Source organism: Nipponia nippon, unplaced genomic scaffold (assembly GCF_047370975.1).
Source record: "Nipponia nippon isolate SJK-2023a ecotype South Korea unplaced genomic scaffold, ASM4737097v1 scaffold_1, whole genome shotgun sequence".
NCBI lineage: Eukaryota > Metazoa > Chordata > Aves > Pelecaniformes > Threskiornithidae > Nipponia > Nipponia nippon.
In genome coordinates, this window is record NW_028262290.1 from 53,472,786 (window position 1) to 53,491,126 (window position 18,341).

General features: G+C 38.0%; 1 protein-coding gene across 7 annotated transcripts; it reads right to left on the reverse strand.

Moving 5' to 3' along the window:
• Positions 1-983: 983 nt before the first annotated feature.
• Positions 984-18,341, reverse strand: METTL4 (methyltransferase 4, N6-adenosine). 7 transcript variants are annotated; one of them, XM_087755478.1, is made up of 9 exons: positions 18,228-18,341; positions 17,075-17,586; positions 16,219-16,281; positions 13,383-13,749; positions 11,084-11,153; positions 9,025-9,199; positions 8,705-8,811; positions 8,011-8,099; positions 984-1,250 (listed from the first exon to the last, which is right to left on the reverse strand). In XM_087755478.1, the coding sequence occupies exons 2-9, from the start codon at positions 17,504-17,506 to the stop codon at positions 1,105-1,107; spliced, it is 1,449 nt and encodes a 482-aa protein (XP_087611604.1). In that variant the 5' UTR covers positions 17,507-17,586; positions 18,228-18,341; the 3' UTR covers positions 984-1,104. The 7 variants fall into 7 exon arrangements, with proteins under 7 accessions (XP_087611604.1, XP_087611612.1, XP_087611621.1 ...); XM_087755486.1 differs by having other exon boundaries at positions 18,224-18,328; XM_087755520.1 differs by adding an exon at positions 7,090-7,123 and having other exon boundaries at positions 1,146-1,250; positions 17,075-18,256.

Below are 18,341 nucleotides of genomic sequence, written 5' to 3' on the forward strand. Positions count from 1 at the left end.
ATTGTTCATCCCTTTCCTTTATTTGCAATTAAAAGATAATCTAGAGCTATTCATAGCAGTGGATGTGGAACAGACAATATAATCATTTCTTGTGCTGTTTTATAGAGTACAAAGGGAAAACAAGATATGTGCAGCAGTTATGATTTATTCCATACTTGAGTCTCATACACTCATTTAGTACTGGATGAGACCATCTTGGAAGGGCAGGGGAATTCTGCCCGGGAACTCAGAAGCCCCAGGTAAGGAATGTCTTGCGAAACTGAAAGCAAATAAAGAACCTTCTTATCCCTCATAGTTGTATGTAAGGTTGCTTACATACTGACAGTTTAAAATGTAGGCTAAATAAAATTACGCAGTAAGAAGTGTTTTGCCTGGTAACTACTTTCACTGTTACATTATTTACTTATTTTTATATGCAGAATTTGTAAGATGTTGAGACTGATCATTTACTATGTATTCATAGGATTAGCACCATATACAGAAAGATGGAATTGCTGAGAGTTTTAAAAGTGTAATTTTACACAGAATGTGGTCAGTCAACAATTCATTTGCCAATTAACACAAGCACTGCTCCTTTTATTTCCTCTGAGGTAGACAGACAGATACAAACATGTAGGAGGATACACTGCCTTCATAATTATTTTATTTCAAAATCCACAGTTTTGTAAAAAGCAATCTTCTTTAAGGAAACATACGTAATTCAGAACTGTTTACTCCCATTGCCACTCTTTAAAAACAATACATTATCATTCTTTAAAAATAATACATTAGAAATGTAACACTGTAGCACTTACGATGCTCAGATTTGATTGCTGCAGTGAGAATACTTTAAAATATCTTTCTTTTCTTGAGGTTTGAAAAAAACAGGGATGGACTTATACTCTAAAAATCAGTATTTAAATACCTCAAGATCATCAACATAAAGGACCAGCTTGTACAAATGGAGATAACCACTGAACAGATATCCTGTCACTTCAAGAATGTTAATGGAAGTGTTATTGGTTTTATTTCTGTTGCCTTCTGAGTGCACTATCAGTAAGAAAGGCAAGTTCGAGAGCCTGCTGGGAAGGTGCGGAATTTCAGAATTAAGCTACGAGACCCAACTCAGTTTTCATTCTGCAGAAGAGTGAAATAATCAATGTGCTGAAACTTCAAAACCTCGTTTCCCCAGCTGGTCCAGCCAGGCTGTAGGTTGCGAGCAAACAACTCCAAGCATTCCACATCTGGCTTGATAAACTCTGCCAGAACTGCTGTGCAAGAGAAAAAAAGAAGATAACAACAGTGACAAAAGTACAAATAACAACAGTAAACAAATAAAACCTCCCCTGTGCTGCTAGCGGATGAAAACCTGAATGTTTCATTAAAAAAAGGGAGAGACAGCAAATTAATTTCAGGGGTTTCATCAAACAGCTGGACTACTTATAGTGAGAAAGTCATTTTAAATAAGTGCCCTTGAGATTCTGAACAATATTGTCAAGACCTTCAATAGCGTTGATTTATTGGTTTTCATTTAGAGAAAGGGAATGAGGATTTATTTCCGCCTCTACATAGAGGAGTTCTGAATTTTTCACTAATATCAACCAAACACCTCCTAAAGACTCACTTAGCTCCTATAACACAGGGCCAACATTTCTAAAAATAAATAAATAAAACCTTTCCTTAATTAATATCACACTCTTTTCCTCCACATCTTAAAGGGGATAAAAGCTTTTTTTTTTTTTTTATGACAACTGTTAAAAGGTAAAATAAAAAACACCAGTTAAATAAGCATAGCACTAAAAAGGTTATAAATATGCAGGGTCTTCTTTCTCCCCAATACCAACTTTGCAACTGAAGAAATAATTATATAACCGTGTTCTTTCTCTCAGTAACATAAATCTCAAATTTCTTCTATAGCCAGGCATCTTTACTGATTAAATCCAAATAAATAGATGCCTGTCATTAACATCACTTGTGTCACCGATTATGCCTGGTATTATTGGAGTGATAGAAAAAGGTCTTGCATTTGACCTGAAAAGTATTATTGCAAACAGTTTATTGTTAAACGTGTTACTTGTCATAAAGAGCCAGTTAGTTTGTGGCTGGGTCAAACAAAATCTTAACTAGGTTTCAGGAAATAGCTACAAAGATATTATGTATAAAAATAGGCATGAGAAAAGCAAAGGTTTAAGGAGTACCCAACACAAAGGATGCAGAAGGACTGAAAAACATACCTATACTACAAATTAGATGTTAAGTTCTTATTTTTGTTACTGATGACAAAAGAAGAAAAACTATGAAACCATTTCCTTTTCCAAAGGATACCTTGGTCAGTTTTTATCAGATCTCCCAATGGTTTCTGACTTTGTGTAGCTTAAAAATACAGCTCATAAATCCAATGTTGTGTTGCTTGACTCAGTCTCTTCAGATATGATCATTGCAGAAAGCAAAAATGCATCCAATCAGCATACCTCAAAGTATGAGAGGAAATGCCTTTTTTTTTTTTTTGGTGCAATCCAAGTTCTGACTTTTTGCATCAAGTTTACCAGTCACAGACTCCCTGTGTGAGACATCAGCTGTTCTTGTCATGGATTGCTCCTGTTGCAGAAAGATGAGCATCCACTTCACTTTCTAGTTTGTGTTAACCAACCCCAGATGCATTTCTTGCCTGCGATTGCCTCTTCCAAAGCTTCAATCCATTCAAAAAACTTTTTCATAACTATTTTGTAATGGGTGTTTCCAGACTTTCTTCTATTTTGGTATGGCATATAAATCTATTCTCCTTCCCCCAAATCCTTAACAAATGTCAAATGAATGTCTCAGATGGGTTATCATCAAGGCAGCTTTTAATCTAAAAAATACTGCTACCAGCAGGAATCTTATTCCAAAAAACCTGCTTCTTTTAGAGGCAAGCTAAAATGTTTAAACAAATCTAACATTTGCAGAGAAGAGTCTGGGAGGTTTAGAGGAAAATGTACATTCTGACAGAAAATTTGCTGCACTGAACATTGCTGTTTGGAGTCATGGGAGTTCATCTAATTAGACACCACTTATGAGTAGCTGCTTTTATACCATTTTGCAAACCCACCATATTAAAAAAAATGTGGTAAAATTTATTGTTCTTTTTCCATGCTCTATTTAGTTAAGGATTTCTTGTGCACAATTTGCTTCCAACATTATCAGAGGGCTGGAGCACCTCTCCTATGAGGAAAGGCTGAAAGAGCTGGGGTTGTTCAGCCTGGAGAAGGCTACGGGGAGACCTGATCGCAGCCTTTCAGTACTTAAAGGGGGCTTAAAAGAAAGATGGGGACAGACTTTTTAGCAGGGCCTGTTGCAATAGGACAAGGGGTAATGGTTTTAAACTAAAAGAGGGTAGATTCAGACTAGATATAAGGAAGAAATTTTTTACAGTGAGGGTAGTGAAACACTGAAACAGGTCGCCCAGAGAGGTGGTAGATGCCCCAGCCCTGGAAACATTCAAAGTCAGGTTGGACGGGGCTCTGAGCAACCCGATCTGGTTGAAGATGTCCCTGCTCATTGCAGGGGGATTGGACCAGATGACCTTTCAAGGTCCCTTCCAACCCAAACCATTCTACGATTGTATGACTTTAACAAAGGTCTTCCAAAAATCTATCCTCTTAATCATCTAAGAAAGCCCATGTTGCAGGAGGCTGCACTTTTTCCACAGAAGAAATGGGAGAGACTGTGGATAGCAAAGCTCCAAAACTTTCAAGAAGCTCTCTGTGAGAAGATCCTGACATCTGTAGGCTATCTTTTTGACCCTAATGGGCATAAGATCATGCAGAGCTTACTGCAGAGTCAGGTTTTATATTACTTTCCCCACCCCCCCATATAAAAAAAGAAAAATAGACCCATTTTATGTTTTATACAGGCTTCTAAGTAGAGGAAGCAATTATTTAGGTGACAAAATTTCATTAAGAGCACATTACTAATGTTGACATTTGTTCTTAAAATGTATAGATTAAAAATATAATCACAGCACTAAGTCCAGAAATCAAAAGCAGTTTTACTCAGCACCAAAAGCTTCCATGCCTAAGCGAACAAATTTTAAAAGTACACTTAGGAGATTCAACTAACCTCAAAGATTGGCTCGCCAGAAGAAAAAAGAGGTAGCCAAAAAACGGTCAGTTCAGCAGAAGCAAGAAGCTTGTGCCAATGTTTCAATTGATTTGGTTATAGAATTTAAAAAGGAAGTCGCAGGATCTCCCCCTCTCCTGCTACCAGAGAGAGGGTCTCTTTTAAAGTTATAAGTTTTTGGGTTTTTTTTTTAAATAGAGGCAGAGTACATATAATTCAAGATCACATTATAGTATGATTTTTCATTGCGAGGTTGTAGGTATTTACATAATTACATCAAGCAGTAAGAAATTACCATATCAAGAGGGCAATAATGTGGCTGTGTTTTGTTGGCATAAAATCTCGTTACACTGGTTTCCTTAAAATAGGAAAAGTCAGTGTTCAAGTTGCAAATTATAGCTTCTTTGTCAGGCTTTTATATCACCAGAAGGCTATTTTAACACTCATCTGACTTGCAGCCCTTAAGCAAACTCTGGAGTTTTTTCCTCTGAAAACAGGTTAGAGGATCTACATCAGTAGAAAGAGTAAATATTAAGTTTTTCTACCATAGGAATAGATTAAAAAAAAAAACAAAACCAACCCACACAATTACTTGTATCCACTTACAGATACCACTAACAATAACCAGCTTAAATAGATGATTAATAGATTATTCTTTATCACTTGCAGGTGTCAAACACTATGACAGCAACTCAGGCACCTATACTTGGGCATCTAACGCCCTAGGACACATGAAGCTAGCACAAAGCCGGCTGGTAGATATGACACTGCTCTTCCAGACAACCCACTTCCTTCTGAAGCGCAATCTGGCAGTCAGGCAGGATACCTGCCATACCTGCCTACTCTCAATCCCAAACATGCATTGAAGATGCATGCTACTAAAAATGTTTAAATAAGCAAAAGGAGGAATAATTTTTGAAACAAGCAACAGTTTCCCCTTATCTTATGAACTTCCATTACCTAAATAGCAAGTTCTGCATGGCAACTTGGACACATAAAGTGAAAATGACTGCCAGCTTTTCACTGTCTGATTTGTGAGCCATGCAAACCACGTGACTGAACTCATTTCATAGTAACCCTTCAAAAGAGTTCGCAATGTAGAGGTCTTTATTGCCCAGTTTGTCTAAACTCTGAACAGAGTAGGACCAGAAAAAGATCTGAAACTCAGCATAAAGATGGCTTCACATCTCTGCATCTTCCCTGAACTTCAAGTTAAACCTAGATGTTGATGCACCTGTCAATTAGTCTAACAGTAAGGGCTCACAAGGTACATAAGGGAACAAAAGGCATTTACTTCTTTTTACTTTCAAGAACACTTTGATAACATGGCCTAACAAGCCAGGGTTGCTACAGGAGGAAGGAGTTCCTAAGATTTTCCCATTGCACTCTTCTGCTGGAGAAATGCAAAGCAGCTGGAACATAGCCAAGAATGAATTCCAATGTTTTTCAGATACTCCTATATGGCAATATTATTTTCTAACAGTAAATGCACATACTTAAAAACTGGAGGAGAAATGCCCACAACAAGAAGAACCTATAAAACAGGAAAAGGAAAAAAGGTGTTTCAAGTTCTACATTACTTCACATCATCTGTGTAACAGAATACCTTCTATGTCTTCTAAGAGCAACACTGAATTGAATTAGGAAGAAAAACTGCCGTTATGTAAATCAAAAACAGGAGTAATAAAATTTCATTTTAACATATTTGCATAAAGAAGCTTAAGTACATTTACAATGACATATTAAAGCTCTAAGCATTGAACACAGCACATGCATCACCAAAAACCCCTACAGTCGCAATTTCATGGCTAAACGCACTGTAGGAACCCAAACATCTCTTTTTGATGGCTTACTTTAATTTACATCTTTCTTCTTCCCCCAGAGAGATAAACTATTATAATCAGTCATTAAGTGGCTACATATGTACCAACATACAGCCTTTATAATAGTAATAAGAAATAAAGTGCCAGACAGCAGCAGTAAATACTAATATTTCTGGCTTTGTTACTACTTAAACAAAACATAAAGAATGCATGTGACTCATCAAGTGTCCTTCTCCCCCATTGCCAAATCTCTGCTTCTGTTCAAATTTCTTCTAAACCACTCTAGGATGTAGCTCAGCTGCTCTCTACTGGCGGCTTGAGAATATCGTCTGGTCATGAAAGTGATACCCTTTTACAGCACTGAAGTCAAAGCATCAGCAATTAGCTTTTCTCTTATGGTCTACCTTTTCATTACATAACTGTGTTCTGAATGGAGCTGCCAAAACTGTAGGATACATGTGGATTTTTATAAAAACCTTGTAAATCACTGATATTGCTCAACAGCAAATTCATTTTTCAAATAGAAACAGAAACGCTGCACAATGACATCAAACTTCAGCATTCAAGTAAAGACTCAAGAAATATATAAATTAGCATGGACAATTTCTTTCAAAACCCATTCAGGATCATAATTTATAAAGGATTCCCCAATATGGTTTCTAGATTCTGCCCTACAAAAGAATTGTTCTGAGGACCATTCTATAATACATATGAACTGCTGCTTTGCACCCTTGGATAACTCACAAGTTTCCTGTTTGTGTGTGAGTGTGCTGCTAAGTATTGGTTTTCTAAAGAGGCCCTAGGTGGCTGCCTCACAAATCACTACCCTACCATTCATTACCTTAAATCAACACACATACTTCCTGCTGTAGTCCTAATTCTTAAAGATGTGACTTCAGAACCGCAAAAAGATCCTCCTAGAATTGTGCTTTTTTTTTTTTTTATTTTTAGCTAACCAAAGTATGTGTCTTCTACTAGTTTTTGAACAGGTATATATATGTATGTTAATTTAATAAATACAAGCCCAAAATACAAATTTTAGAGCCTCCCTGAACGTATAACAACTGTCGAGATCAGCTTCCTAACTGAAGTTGTTCTGTTCCTTGGGAACAGAAAAAGAAAAGCATGTCAGTGAAGCAAACTGTGATGCCTCTCCTCTCCAACGGCATTATGCATTTCTTTTACTTGCCTTTTCTGATGTGATTACACAGCACCACGTGCACCTGGAATATTTGCAGATTCATCATGAGTTTTCCCCTTGGGGAAGGATGAAACCATTTTTTTGAGAGATACTAACTATGTTTCTTACCATAGCATTGTAAGACACTCAGATGCTATAATGATGAAAGAAGTACAACTTTCTATTGATGAAATTAGTCAGAGTGCTCCAGAACACTGTGCAAAAGGTAACATATCACACAGAAATCTTGAAATCCTTTGGACTAAACTCTGAAAAGTTGAATTCATATCCACACTGACTGGCTGGCTGGAGTTACTGCATCAATTTCAGTAGATTAAATACAGCTCCTCAGAAATAAGCAGGGTATGCCTTATTTGTTGCTTATTGTCAACAGTTTTTAAATAATTAAGTTTTTGGATTTAAAGGCACAACTGTACTGTAGGTGTATAAGCAACTCATGCACAAATAAAAACATTCCTTTCAGCATGACATAATAAAGAGGTTTTTGCTTTTATTAACTATGCAGAAGATACCCTATTTTATATGTTACCAAAGCTCCCCCGCCCCGCCCCACAAGGTACTTTAGGTTATTTGGCATAACTTTATACATACAGTATCTGTAAACTGTTCCTGCAGCATTTAAAAAACAAATTTAAAAATGCAACTTTTTTTTTTTACATGTCTGGCCAAAATATTCACACAATAATGCTTAAAGTTCTACTTTTCATATGCGTTTTTAGAGACCAAGACTTAGGTACCCGAGAACATTTTCAGAAATGTTGAGGAGCCACAAGTCCTATTAAGCAAAATTGCTTGGCATATGGGAAATTAAGGCACTTCATATATAAAGGTATCTCATTCTAGGTACATCATTTCAGACATCCAAGTCCAATGCCCTACAGAAACATTACGCAACAAAACAAAACATACCAGTAAGAGGGGGTTTATGTGAATGCAGACTGCAGGGTATGCTGACAATTAACTTATGTTCTGGAATTCGAAGTACATGTTCAGATTTCCTGTTGTATAAATCAGAACAAGAAAAGAAGTATGAGTGAATACCACCAAATGTGATGCTGCAGCTCTCACAGAGCTACTTCAGATGGGAGCTCACACACAGAATGTTCATTCACATAAACTAAGGGAAGTTAAATGTTGCTCAGCCATAATATATACAAGGACTGTTTATGAAATCACTGAGGCTTTAGGCAAAACATGGTTAACAATAGCCATACAAAGCCATTGAGAACAAACAACGTAGTCCTGTATGTTTTCATGTGTAGAAAAACACCAGCATCCCTAAAATGGCATCAGCCTGGGCCAAGGACTTATGGTCCAAGAGAACCTCTCAGCAAAGGATGCCCTGTCCAGAAGGCTTTTATCTGAGCCAGTTCACCAACACAGACAGATAGAAGGAACAGACAAAAGGTTTCCATCCTTTAATCTCACTAAAGCACTCCCTTATCCCAAAGCTAATAAGGTTATTTTTAGGTCCACCATCAGCCAAAAGATGATGCCAAGAGAAGATTTTGGGACATTATATTGTATTACGAACAAGTGATATATACAAAGAGAATCCTAGCAGCCTCAAAAAAAGACATTTACCATAAATATCCTGGCATACCTTAAGGCTTCCTTTACATCTTCTTGAACTCTCCCCAATACAAGAACTTCATAGGGCTTTTTGTGTAAAGAATCCAAAGGCAATACAAATTCTCCAGCTCTCGTAATCTGAGACAGAGGAGTTAAAAAATACACAGTGGAAGATTTTCATATCCAATTTTTTCAAGCATTTTCTTTGATAAAAAGGAAGATACTGATAATACCATACCTTTCAAATACAAAAGCACACGGTAGTAAATAGACAAATTATAAGAACATAAAGTGTCATACTGCAAGCCCTCTCAGTCTCCAAGAAAGCAACAAAACAAATTGAGAACTTACTTTTACCCAGTGCCACTCAGCAAGTGTTTTCACAGACCAATGAGGATAAAGTTCATCCTTAACAAAACGTAAGTGCTTCTGTCTATTAGTCACCCACGTGACTACAAGACAATTTGGAGCAGCTAGCGCTGGTACAGGAATCTGCTTGATTTGCCATGAAGACAAGTGGCTGTATCTACATGCCAATACAGTAAGAAAGAAAGTTATCATATACCAAATATAAAAATTGCAAAGCAACACAAACGGATAAAGAAATTACACAGCCAAGACCTTTCAAGAATTATCTCCTGACAACACAAGTCATAAAAATGGATCAAGACTGACACCCAGTGGCCAAATCTGATGGATTCTGATATAAAATCATTAGTGTATGTACTTAAATTTTACTGAGCAGAACCTTTAACTACATATTTGTACTATTCCCCCAAATAAAGTATTAAGAGTTGTGATTCTGAAGAAGTCTAATGTTTAATTTAAGAACTATCATATGTAGTTCAGTACTCCCATCTTTACGCCAGAACAAAGTTATTTAGTGAAAAGTAGCTCTTTAGTCAAAGTAACATTATTCACTTTTCATAATAACCAATCTCTCTTTTGAATTAAAATGACAAGTGAGTCATTTACAAGTGCAAGGGCAACACTAATTTGACGGGCAAGTTAAAAGGTCATAAAAGAGTAACCACTTCTCCAGTTATTTGCAGAAGTTACTCAGTGATTTTAAATTACCATTCATGGTAAAAGTTCTCTAGGTTATTCAGAACAGTTCTCACATTTTCGAGCTAACTGTATGCAACACCAGTGAATACAGTATGCTTTCCAGATTCTGTCCTGTTCTACCTTTTTTCTCGTGATGCTATTCTACACTTAGTGAGTTGCAATTTGTGGAACCTACACGTTGCAGCATCAAAAACATTGGCACACTGCCTACTAGAATCAGGAGCCATTGTCTGGGTACCTGGGATCCCTATACAATAGAACAGTGAGAACAACAATGAGAAACAGGTAACAAGGCTAAAATCCAAAATACCTCCTGGACTAGACTGCCCAGAGAAAACAAGATTCACAACCCAGATGTGAAATGCTTAAGAAAAATTAGCTGTCAACAAGGTAACTAACAGCAGTGATAGCTTTTCCACCTTTTGCCTTTATTTTGTAAGGGAGAGAGGGTCTTGCTGGCTAATTCATGCTTGTGAATAACTACAATTTTCTTTTGAGTACCTTACATAGTTAAGACACTTGAATGAGTTTAACTCCGGGCTTCTAGAGGTTTCTGTAGGGCTTTCAAAGTAAAACCTACTCATCAGTCTCTGCATCTTCAAATTATGTCTTCATAGCAGGCTTCAAAAGCTACAATAGACATTATTCTAGAAAGTTATAAGACCATATTTCCTGTATGCCCTTCTTTCACATGCATACAATTCCATGGTAATCAAGAGAGCTCCACTGGCATAAGCCTGATGTTACTCAGTGGAGAGGGAAGCCCATAAAATTTTAAATTAATGACTTCATAAACTACAGTACTCAGAAAGTTCCTATTGCACTTGAGGATTTTACTGCTGCATTATCACTTTCTCTCTTCTACCCATCAGACTGAAGCTCAAACTACAGCTCAAATTAAAAAAAAAAAAAAAAAAAAATCATAAAACTCAAACTTCTAAATTCGACCTCAGTCCTGGAAGCGCTTACACGTTTATCTAGCTTTATGCCCACTAAAGTAACCCTATTAATTTCAAATTAATATCTGCATGATCTGGGCCTTACAAAACAAGTTGACTCCAGGCTTTCCTTATAAGTCTCAAGGACTAACATTCTCTCACTAGTTAGGTAATTTCAGATCTACTCTTGCAAATATTTTGTATACAAAGTATCCAAGCAATTTCAGTGAAATCCCCAAGACATTTCATAGTCTTGAAGGTAGGCATGTGCCAAAATATTTGCTAGTTTAAGCTACAGTCTCACAGTTATATTGGTCTTGGATTGCATCAATATTTATTAAAATGTTAATCAACCTTTGGAAGCTAAGATGACAAAGTTTGTTTGATTTTACTATAAAATTTACCTGTTACTCCTTTTAACGGATTTGTTCTCCCACGGTGGATCAACTACAATTACATCATATTTTTTCTTGTCTAGGAAGTGAAATTACAAAAAAAAAAAAAAAAGACAGTAAATTAGTTTTAAGATAAATCTACTAGTTAAAACTGATAAAGGCTTAGCTACTCACACACAGACAACATTTAAAGAGCCAGCTATGCAGCAAAACCGCAACTTTCTTCTGTTCTTTCCAAATAAGAAGTTAAAAGGCTTCTAGCATGCTTGTTTTAATTCAGATAATCATGTACTTCAGAGATTTTTAGGCTCGTTACCTAAGGAAAGGATGTTTATCTAATCGGTGTCAGATCCTTCCAAGAAATTTTGAATGTCTTGGGGACTTTCAGAAAAAAAAAACTGATAGCACAGTGCAAGTCTCAAAGATGAAAATTTCTCCGAGTTTCCTGACAGAAGCTATGTAATAAGGCACCCAGCTGAGTGAAAGGCTGCAGCCCTGAACACAAGATTCCTGTGCTGTCTGATCTTTCAGCAGGCCCATTGGGACATGCAGAGCTCCAAATCAGCCCTGGAAAACTGTGTTTTGCACTATTGGAGGTGAAGACAGAGAGCGAGATGCAGTGTATGAAATGGAAATTAATGGACAAGAGGAAGAGAACTGAAAGAGTTGTCACAGGAGAAGCTGGGTTTACTTCAGTTGGAGGACAGAAGATACAGGACATATCCATGAAAAAATAGGACTCTCCAGTTTTATTTTTTCCACAGAACCTATTTGTTCCTTCATTGAGTCTGATGCTAATTATTTAAAGAGCTAATAAGAACACCAGTTTAATATTTAATGTGCATTAAATGTGCTTTCTACATCTTATTTCTTTAACACTGGAGGTGTTATCCTGACAGTGGGCAAGAAATACTTCTCTTTTGGCAGGTGAAAGGGAAGAAGAAAAATAATAATTAAAATGGACAGTAGATTTTCTCAAAAAAAAAAATCTAAAGTCATGGCATTATATTAACATTCATTGTTGGTTACTTCAAAAGCATTTTCTCAAATTTCCTGGACTGCTCTCTGACCTCCAGGAGAATCCAAACTTGCTATATGCACAGTGATAGCACAGTGACAGTGATCTTCCTTGTTTCATACAGTTGAAAACATCTAACTGGCTAAATTCTGGACTTCAAATATAAAATTATTATTTGGATAATAAGATTCCACCTCCTGCATGTCTTAAAAAAAAAGAAAAAAAATCAGTGAACATCTAAGTTGCATATTAGAAGGGAAGAAACATAAGTAACTAATAAATCTAAAATTACTGATTAGAGGGTAGTAATCCCCAGCTCTTGCTCACAGGCAACATCTTTCCTATAAGACTGTCTGTTGAAGCTTAGCTGCTGCTACTAATAATAACAATGAAGGTCAAATTGAAAGCTAATGGGATGGTAAAGTACAGTGAAGACTGATGCATGTTGTCAGCTTAAAGCTTTCTGCATGGCCCATTAGGGCTGGGGATTCCGGCTTGGATAGCTTTTGATTTACTTTTACAGAGGAGTTACTGAATTCTAAAAACCCACCACTTCCCTGTCACTGATTTTGGCTTAATCCAATACTCTCAGCTGTGAAATGTAGCAGCTGAGAAAGTCAACTCATGTTTGCTACTCTGGTCTTGCTAAAGTGGTGTTCACGGCCAGCTGGATGCAGCAGCCTCTCAAACTGTTACCTTCTCTGGGGGACACCGGGGTTGGTTTCACAATCAGTTTATGCCAATCTGAATAGACCCTGCTGCTGAACAGGATGAATCTGTACAGGAACCCTTGCTTTAAAGGTGCATCATCTCATCCCTCTCCCATGACCTAATCTAGCTAAAAACCAAGACAGCAGGAATACCACCCCAGCAGCAGTGTCGACTTAGCTACTTTAAAGCCTCATCCTGTGGGACAGGGACCAGTAGCATAGCTAGTCCCAATTTAATGCATTTACATGACTTCTATACTGACAGTGGCTCAGAACATGCTCACAAACTGTCGTATTTTGGGCTTCATCTAAAATGCTGTGGCTGAGATTTTTAAAGGAGCCTCCTGGAGATGGATAATCCCCCCATTACATGAGCTCCTAACCACTCAAGATTCCTTTGAAAACCCTCACCTATTTGCACAAAGGTACAAATACCACTTTGAAAGCTTGCAGCAGCATTTCCTATCAGTGTGATGCTGTATATTAAAATCCCTTCACTGAGTCTTTAGTCATCTTGACATTAACTGCCCTTCTCAGGCAGGAGAGAATTGGTAAATTCTAATACTTACAAGATACTTACAGTTCAGCAGGGGCTGTAAACACGAAATATCAGATAAAAGGAAACTGCTTTTTGGTGGCACCAAGTACTTCTGCCCCATTAACACAACTATCTTTGCACAGTTTGAGCTGTTTTCTGTAACACATGAAAGCAGGTCCTGCTCTGGAACGGAGGTTTCATCATCTAGCACGTGTACAGTTTGATGGTCACTTTCATTCACAGCTGGAAACTGCTTTGCCATTTCACATAATTCAGCCAACCCACAGCCAATGTGTCCAAGAACAACATTCTTCCTGCAACTGAGTTCTGCAGCTGTGTGGTGAAGAAAACCACTTTTGAGTCCTTCTTGGACTAAATGCAAAGTCCCTTCCCAAATGAGCTTCCTGACCTGTATGGTCATAAAGAAACAAGGGAAAAAGAAATGATCTTTCAAGTGTCTACTTGATCAGGGAATGTGACAGAAATCAAAACATTTTCAATCTGCAGAGTGGGAAAAGGATCCTTCCCAAATACTGAGATCATTGCCTAAAAAGCTACAAGGGCATAATAATGAGGCCATGCTAACTTTTGTTGGTTTTTTTTGGTAAAGTGACAATAATGAGAAGCCTGGAGAAAGACAGAGTGAGATACTACTGAACAAAACATTTCATGGGCAACAGAGGTGGAATATTATTGTTCCAAACTAACATAAATTTCAAAGCAATAATTTGAAGTATAAGTTAAAATTCTAATCTAATTTCAAGTTAACGTGCCCATAAACATATTTTTAATTGAGATGTATACTGGGATCTAAAAATCAGTATTTTTCCACATTTTAATTCACTTTGAAAAACAATAGTTTATGCATTTTAAAAGTAATATGGAAGTACAACAAGTAAATCAAATTAAATTATTAGAATTTGTTTTTATATCTTTTCTAAGTGACACACCTCTCAAATAATCTGCCAGTGAGTCCAGGAAGACAAGATTCTTGGATCTATATACACTCTCATTCACTTCAGCACCCTCCCTTTGCAAAACTTAGAGACCTAATTTATTCCCAAATTACTGAGCCTTTAATTGAGGCTTATTTAACTCAGATTTAATACTGAGTTTTAATTATCAATGCAGCATTTTTGTTCATTTACAATAGCAATATTGACAGTTACAGTAGCTTCATCACAGGTTTCAAATATTTATTATGGTTTCTAAAGCTCCTGATTATGGAACCCTCGACTTTACAAGATGGTCTTACAAAATACTCTTTATTACAATTTCCAAATGAATGGGGGGGAAGGATTTTTTTTTAATAATTTCTTTAATAGCACCACCATCCAGATATCCGAGGGGACAGTCATACATTTTCAGTACCTAAGTTTGTGATAGTAAAAGTTCATACTGCTTTAACAGAATTAATAAATATACCTTTAGAAATGCTACAAGTTGTACAGCTGAATTAATGCTGATGGCTTTTCTTCTTACATCCATGCACTAAGTCACAGGTGGACAAAGCCTCTTGACTATCAAGCACTTGAAACAGTAGTTTTAACAAATGGTTGCTGAAGGAATTTAGCGTATTTTGTACTGTTCCCTATGTTGACTCTGACTGAAATTCGTAAATGAACTCAACGCCTACTTTCACTGGCAGACACAAATCTGGGGTTTTTTTTTGAAAACGATTCTAAAGATATGAATAAGTGCCAAAACAATATGAATTGACTTGCAGAACTACAACATTTAACACTACGAATATGGTAAAAACCAATACATTCTAATCCGTGAATGGTATTAGAGGCTAACTGGGATCACAGATTTTTCAAAACTTTGTCTTTTTTGCATATTCACCAAAAAACATTTGAGGTTACACAGGCCTCCAAGACAAGAAACTTCTTCTCTTAATTTCCTCCCTTATTCCTATTGTTGAATGACTTTATTTTAGCCAAAAGGCTTTCATACTCATAAGCCTCTGTTTGATATCAAACTTCAGAGTTCTCTCCTTTGAGGCAATTCTGCAAAGGCATAGCTCATTCACAACAATAACCACAGGACCTCTACACTGTATCATAGCAAACTGTACATGTTTACTACAAAATTGTTACCATGTAAGAGAAGAAAAATTTAGTCATTTAAATATAGTCCAAGAGGAACAGATTAAACAAAAAGCCCAATATGGCTAACACCTTTGTCAGAGGAAAGAAAGCAAGTGTAGGTCCTAGCTCAGGTTCACATCACTATCGAGGAAAGCAGTAAGAATACAAACATTATCCACAGATTACATTTCTAGGATTTACTAACATCCTTCAATGTAATTCAGTTGTAACTTCACCAATACATCACTGTCATGAGCCTAAATAGAGACTTGAATTCTAATTCATTCATGATGCTTCAATATGACAACGTAAAATGTTAGAGGGAATAATTCTTTCTCATTAGCAGAAGCAAGACATCTTGGAGCACATTTGGTCAGAGAAGCTTTGAATAACTTCAGCACAGTGTCCTGATATATACTAAAGACGAGCTGAACTTCAGAACAGATTACACTGTTTATTTCAAATCAGTCACTTCCTGTTCAACTAATGTTCAACTCATTGCTATATAATGCTCAGTTATCCATAACAGTAAAAGATATTTTGTGAATGCAGCTTCCAGCTCTTTGAAACGTCTCAGCTGCAGTTTCATGTCTAGTTTGTTTCATATATATCTACACAGAAGATATTCTCTGTATGCGCTTCTTCATTTAAGGACTGGAGAGATGACCTTCCCATTAGTGGAACAAGCTACAAGAACAGAACTTGTTTGCAACCATGTCTTGCACTCTGTACATGCCCAAAGTCAGGTATCACGTACTTGCAAAACATACTTCTGTTCAGACTCTTACCTTTGAATGGTATTCTAAAGCATCCAGTTCACCTTGGTTGAATACACATTTTCTTTTACGTTTCTGCAGAATGAACAAAGAGTGGGGGAAAAAAAAAAAATCCATATTACTCCATGATGAAAAGAAACAAAATAAATAATCAAACATACCCGAATTACAAATTAACTCTTTTAAAAGCAGAAGAAACTTCCATCTCTTCCTTTTTTTATCACAAGTATGAGTCCAATAAGCAAAAAGATGATCTCAAAATACCTAGGCTACTGTAGGTATTCTCAAGGTACACAGGCTTAAAGCTGTGTTATGTTATTCATGGCACTGGGATCTGAAGGTACCTAGCGCATGCCACAGTTCATGTTCATGCCTCCTTTAGGCCCATACTAGAAGGTATTTGTTCAGCTGCCAAGTGCAGTTTACCAATAACAGGAGAAAATTAACTAGGTCTTCACGATTACATTTGTTGGTTTAGACCTGCAACTCTTTTTTTTTTTTTTTTTGTCCACAAGGAACAGTACTGAACAATCTACATATTGAAAGTAAATTCATACTGTCCTTCCCTCCTTGTTAATCTGCACAATCTTGACAGCTATCACAGTTTCAGCTCACATGCCTGACCACAACCAGCGTCAGAAGATTTTGTGAGCAACCCACTGCTTTAGAGTCACAGAATGCACATTACTGACATAAGGGACACAAGCATATCTTTGAGTGTTTACATTTTCCATGCATCTTGAAATCTACTGTGGAAAAGTTCCTGCTCTCCTACATAACCTCAGGAAACTGAAATATGCAAGACAACATTAGTTATATATTATTTACCAGGGGATTACTGTAGTTTACTGAATTACAGAGAACGTACCTTCCTAGCACTGGCAACAGAATCTCCAACGCCACTCTTGGTTCCTTCTTGGTGTTCCTCTCTGTTGCTGTTGGACTTTATTTCTGTGAGACTCACCTCAGAGCATCCCTGCCAGAGCTGCTGCTCAGGAGCTGCAGCTATATGGGGCTTAGAAATGTCAAAGAACTCCTCCCGAAACACGTATCTCGTTTTTGCCGTTTTACCTTCTCTTTCTATCGCATCTCCAGGACCAGGAATAGGACCATCTCTTGATGAGGAGGTGGCAGCAAAGGTAGAAGTGCCATGACAATCTCCAGTAGAACTGACAGAAGTATTGAGAGTGACACTACCAGGGTACGCAAAGGAGTCACAGATCTCATAGCCACACTGGTTGATGAAAGAGAGATGATCCACGAGCCACCCTGCCGTCAGCCGATGTACCACAGACATCATAGCTCCCCTTTTCAGGAAGAAAAATCAGCTCCCTCAAACTGCAGCCGGTGATCGTACGCACCTCCCGGAGCAAACTCCTCCTGTGGGAATTTTTTTTAAGAGTTGACTTTTCAGAATTATCAGTATTTACCAAAGTAGCACCTATCTTCTAACAGACATTTCCATGCACACACAGGGCACGCTGTAGAAACTTTTGACTTCAGCTGGTTTCCCCATTGTGACTTCTGTTTCATCCCCATCTCATTTTTTTATAGCGAGCAAGTTTTAAATAAGTTTCTATAATTTTATACAGATAGTTTTGCTCTAAGATGACTCTTTTAACAAGGTAGAAAATAGCATTATAACACAGCAATCACATAAACCAAGACTACGTGACAGCACTCGGGAGCAGGAACAGAAGCACAGGGGCAGCCGCCGCACCGGCGCGGCAGAGGCCGGGCCCCAGTGCCCTCAGGCGCACAGGGCCTGGGAGCTCGGGTTTTTCCCCAGAACCAGCCCCGGCCATGTCCCGCCGCCGCTCGGCGGGAAGAGCAGCCTGACGGCGCAGCAGCCTCCTGACCGCCGCGGCAGGCACAAGCTCCTGTGCGCGGAGCTCGGCACGGCGCTTCCAAGCCGTTACGGGAGCGGGTAGGAAGGGGGCTGCCCTCCGCCCCTGCCCCTCGCTGCGGGCAGAGAAAAGCGCCGGGGCCCGCCATAGCACGGCAGCGCCTGACACACTTGCCGCCGCTACTCCGCCCGCCGTGAGCGCCGCCATCTTGCTGTACGGCCACGGCCTCATCTCCTAAGAACTTCCGGGGGCATCAGGCGGTTTGTGGGTGAGCGGCCCGGCAAACGG

Excerpts from the sequence above, each read along its gene's own strand:
- METTL4 (XM_087755478.1), bottom strand. The coding sequence starts at position 17,506 with ATGATGTCTGTGGTACATCGGCTGACGGCAGGGTGGCTCGTGGATCAT. Across the intron at positions 16,282-17,074 it reads CTGTTGCCAGTGCTAGGAAG|AAACGTAAAAGAAAATGTGT; the intron begins GTACGTTCTCTG and ends TTCATTCTGCAG. Across the intron at positions 1,251-8,010 it reads ACATAAACCCCCTCTTACTG|CAGTTCTGGCAGAGTTTATC; the intron begins GTATGTTTTGTT and ends TCTCTTGCACAG.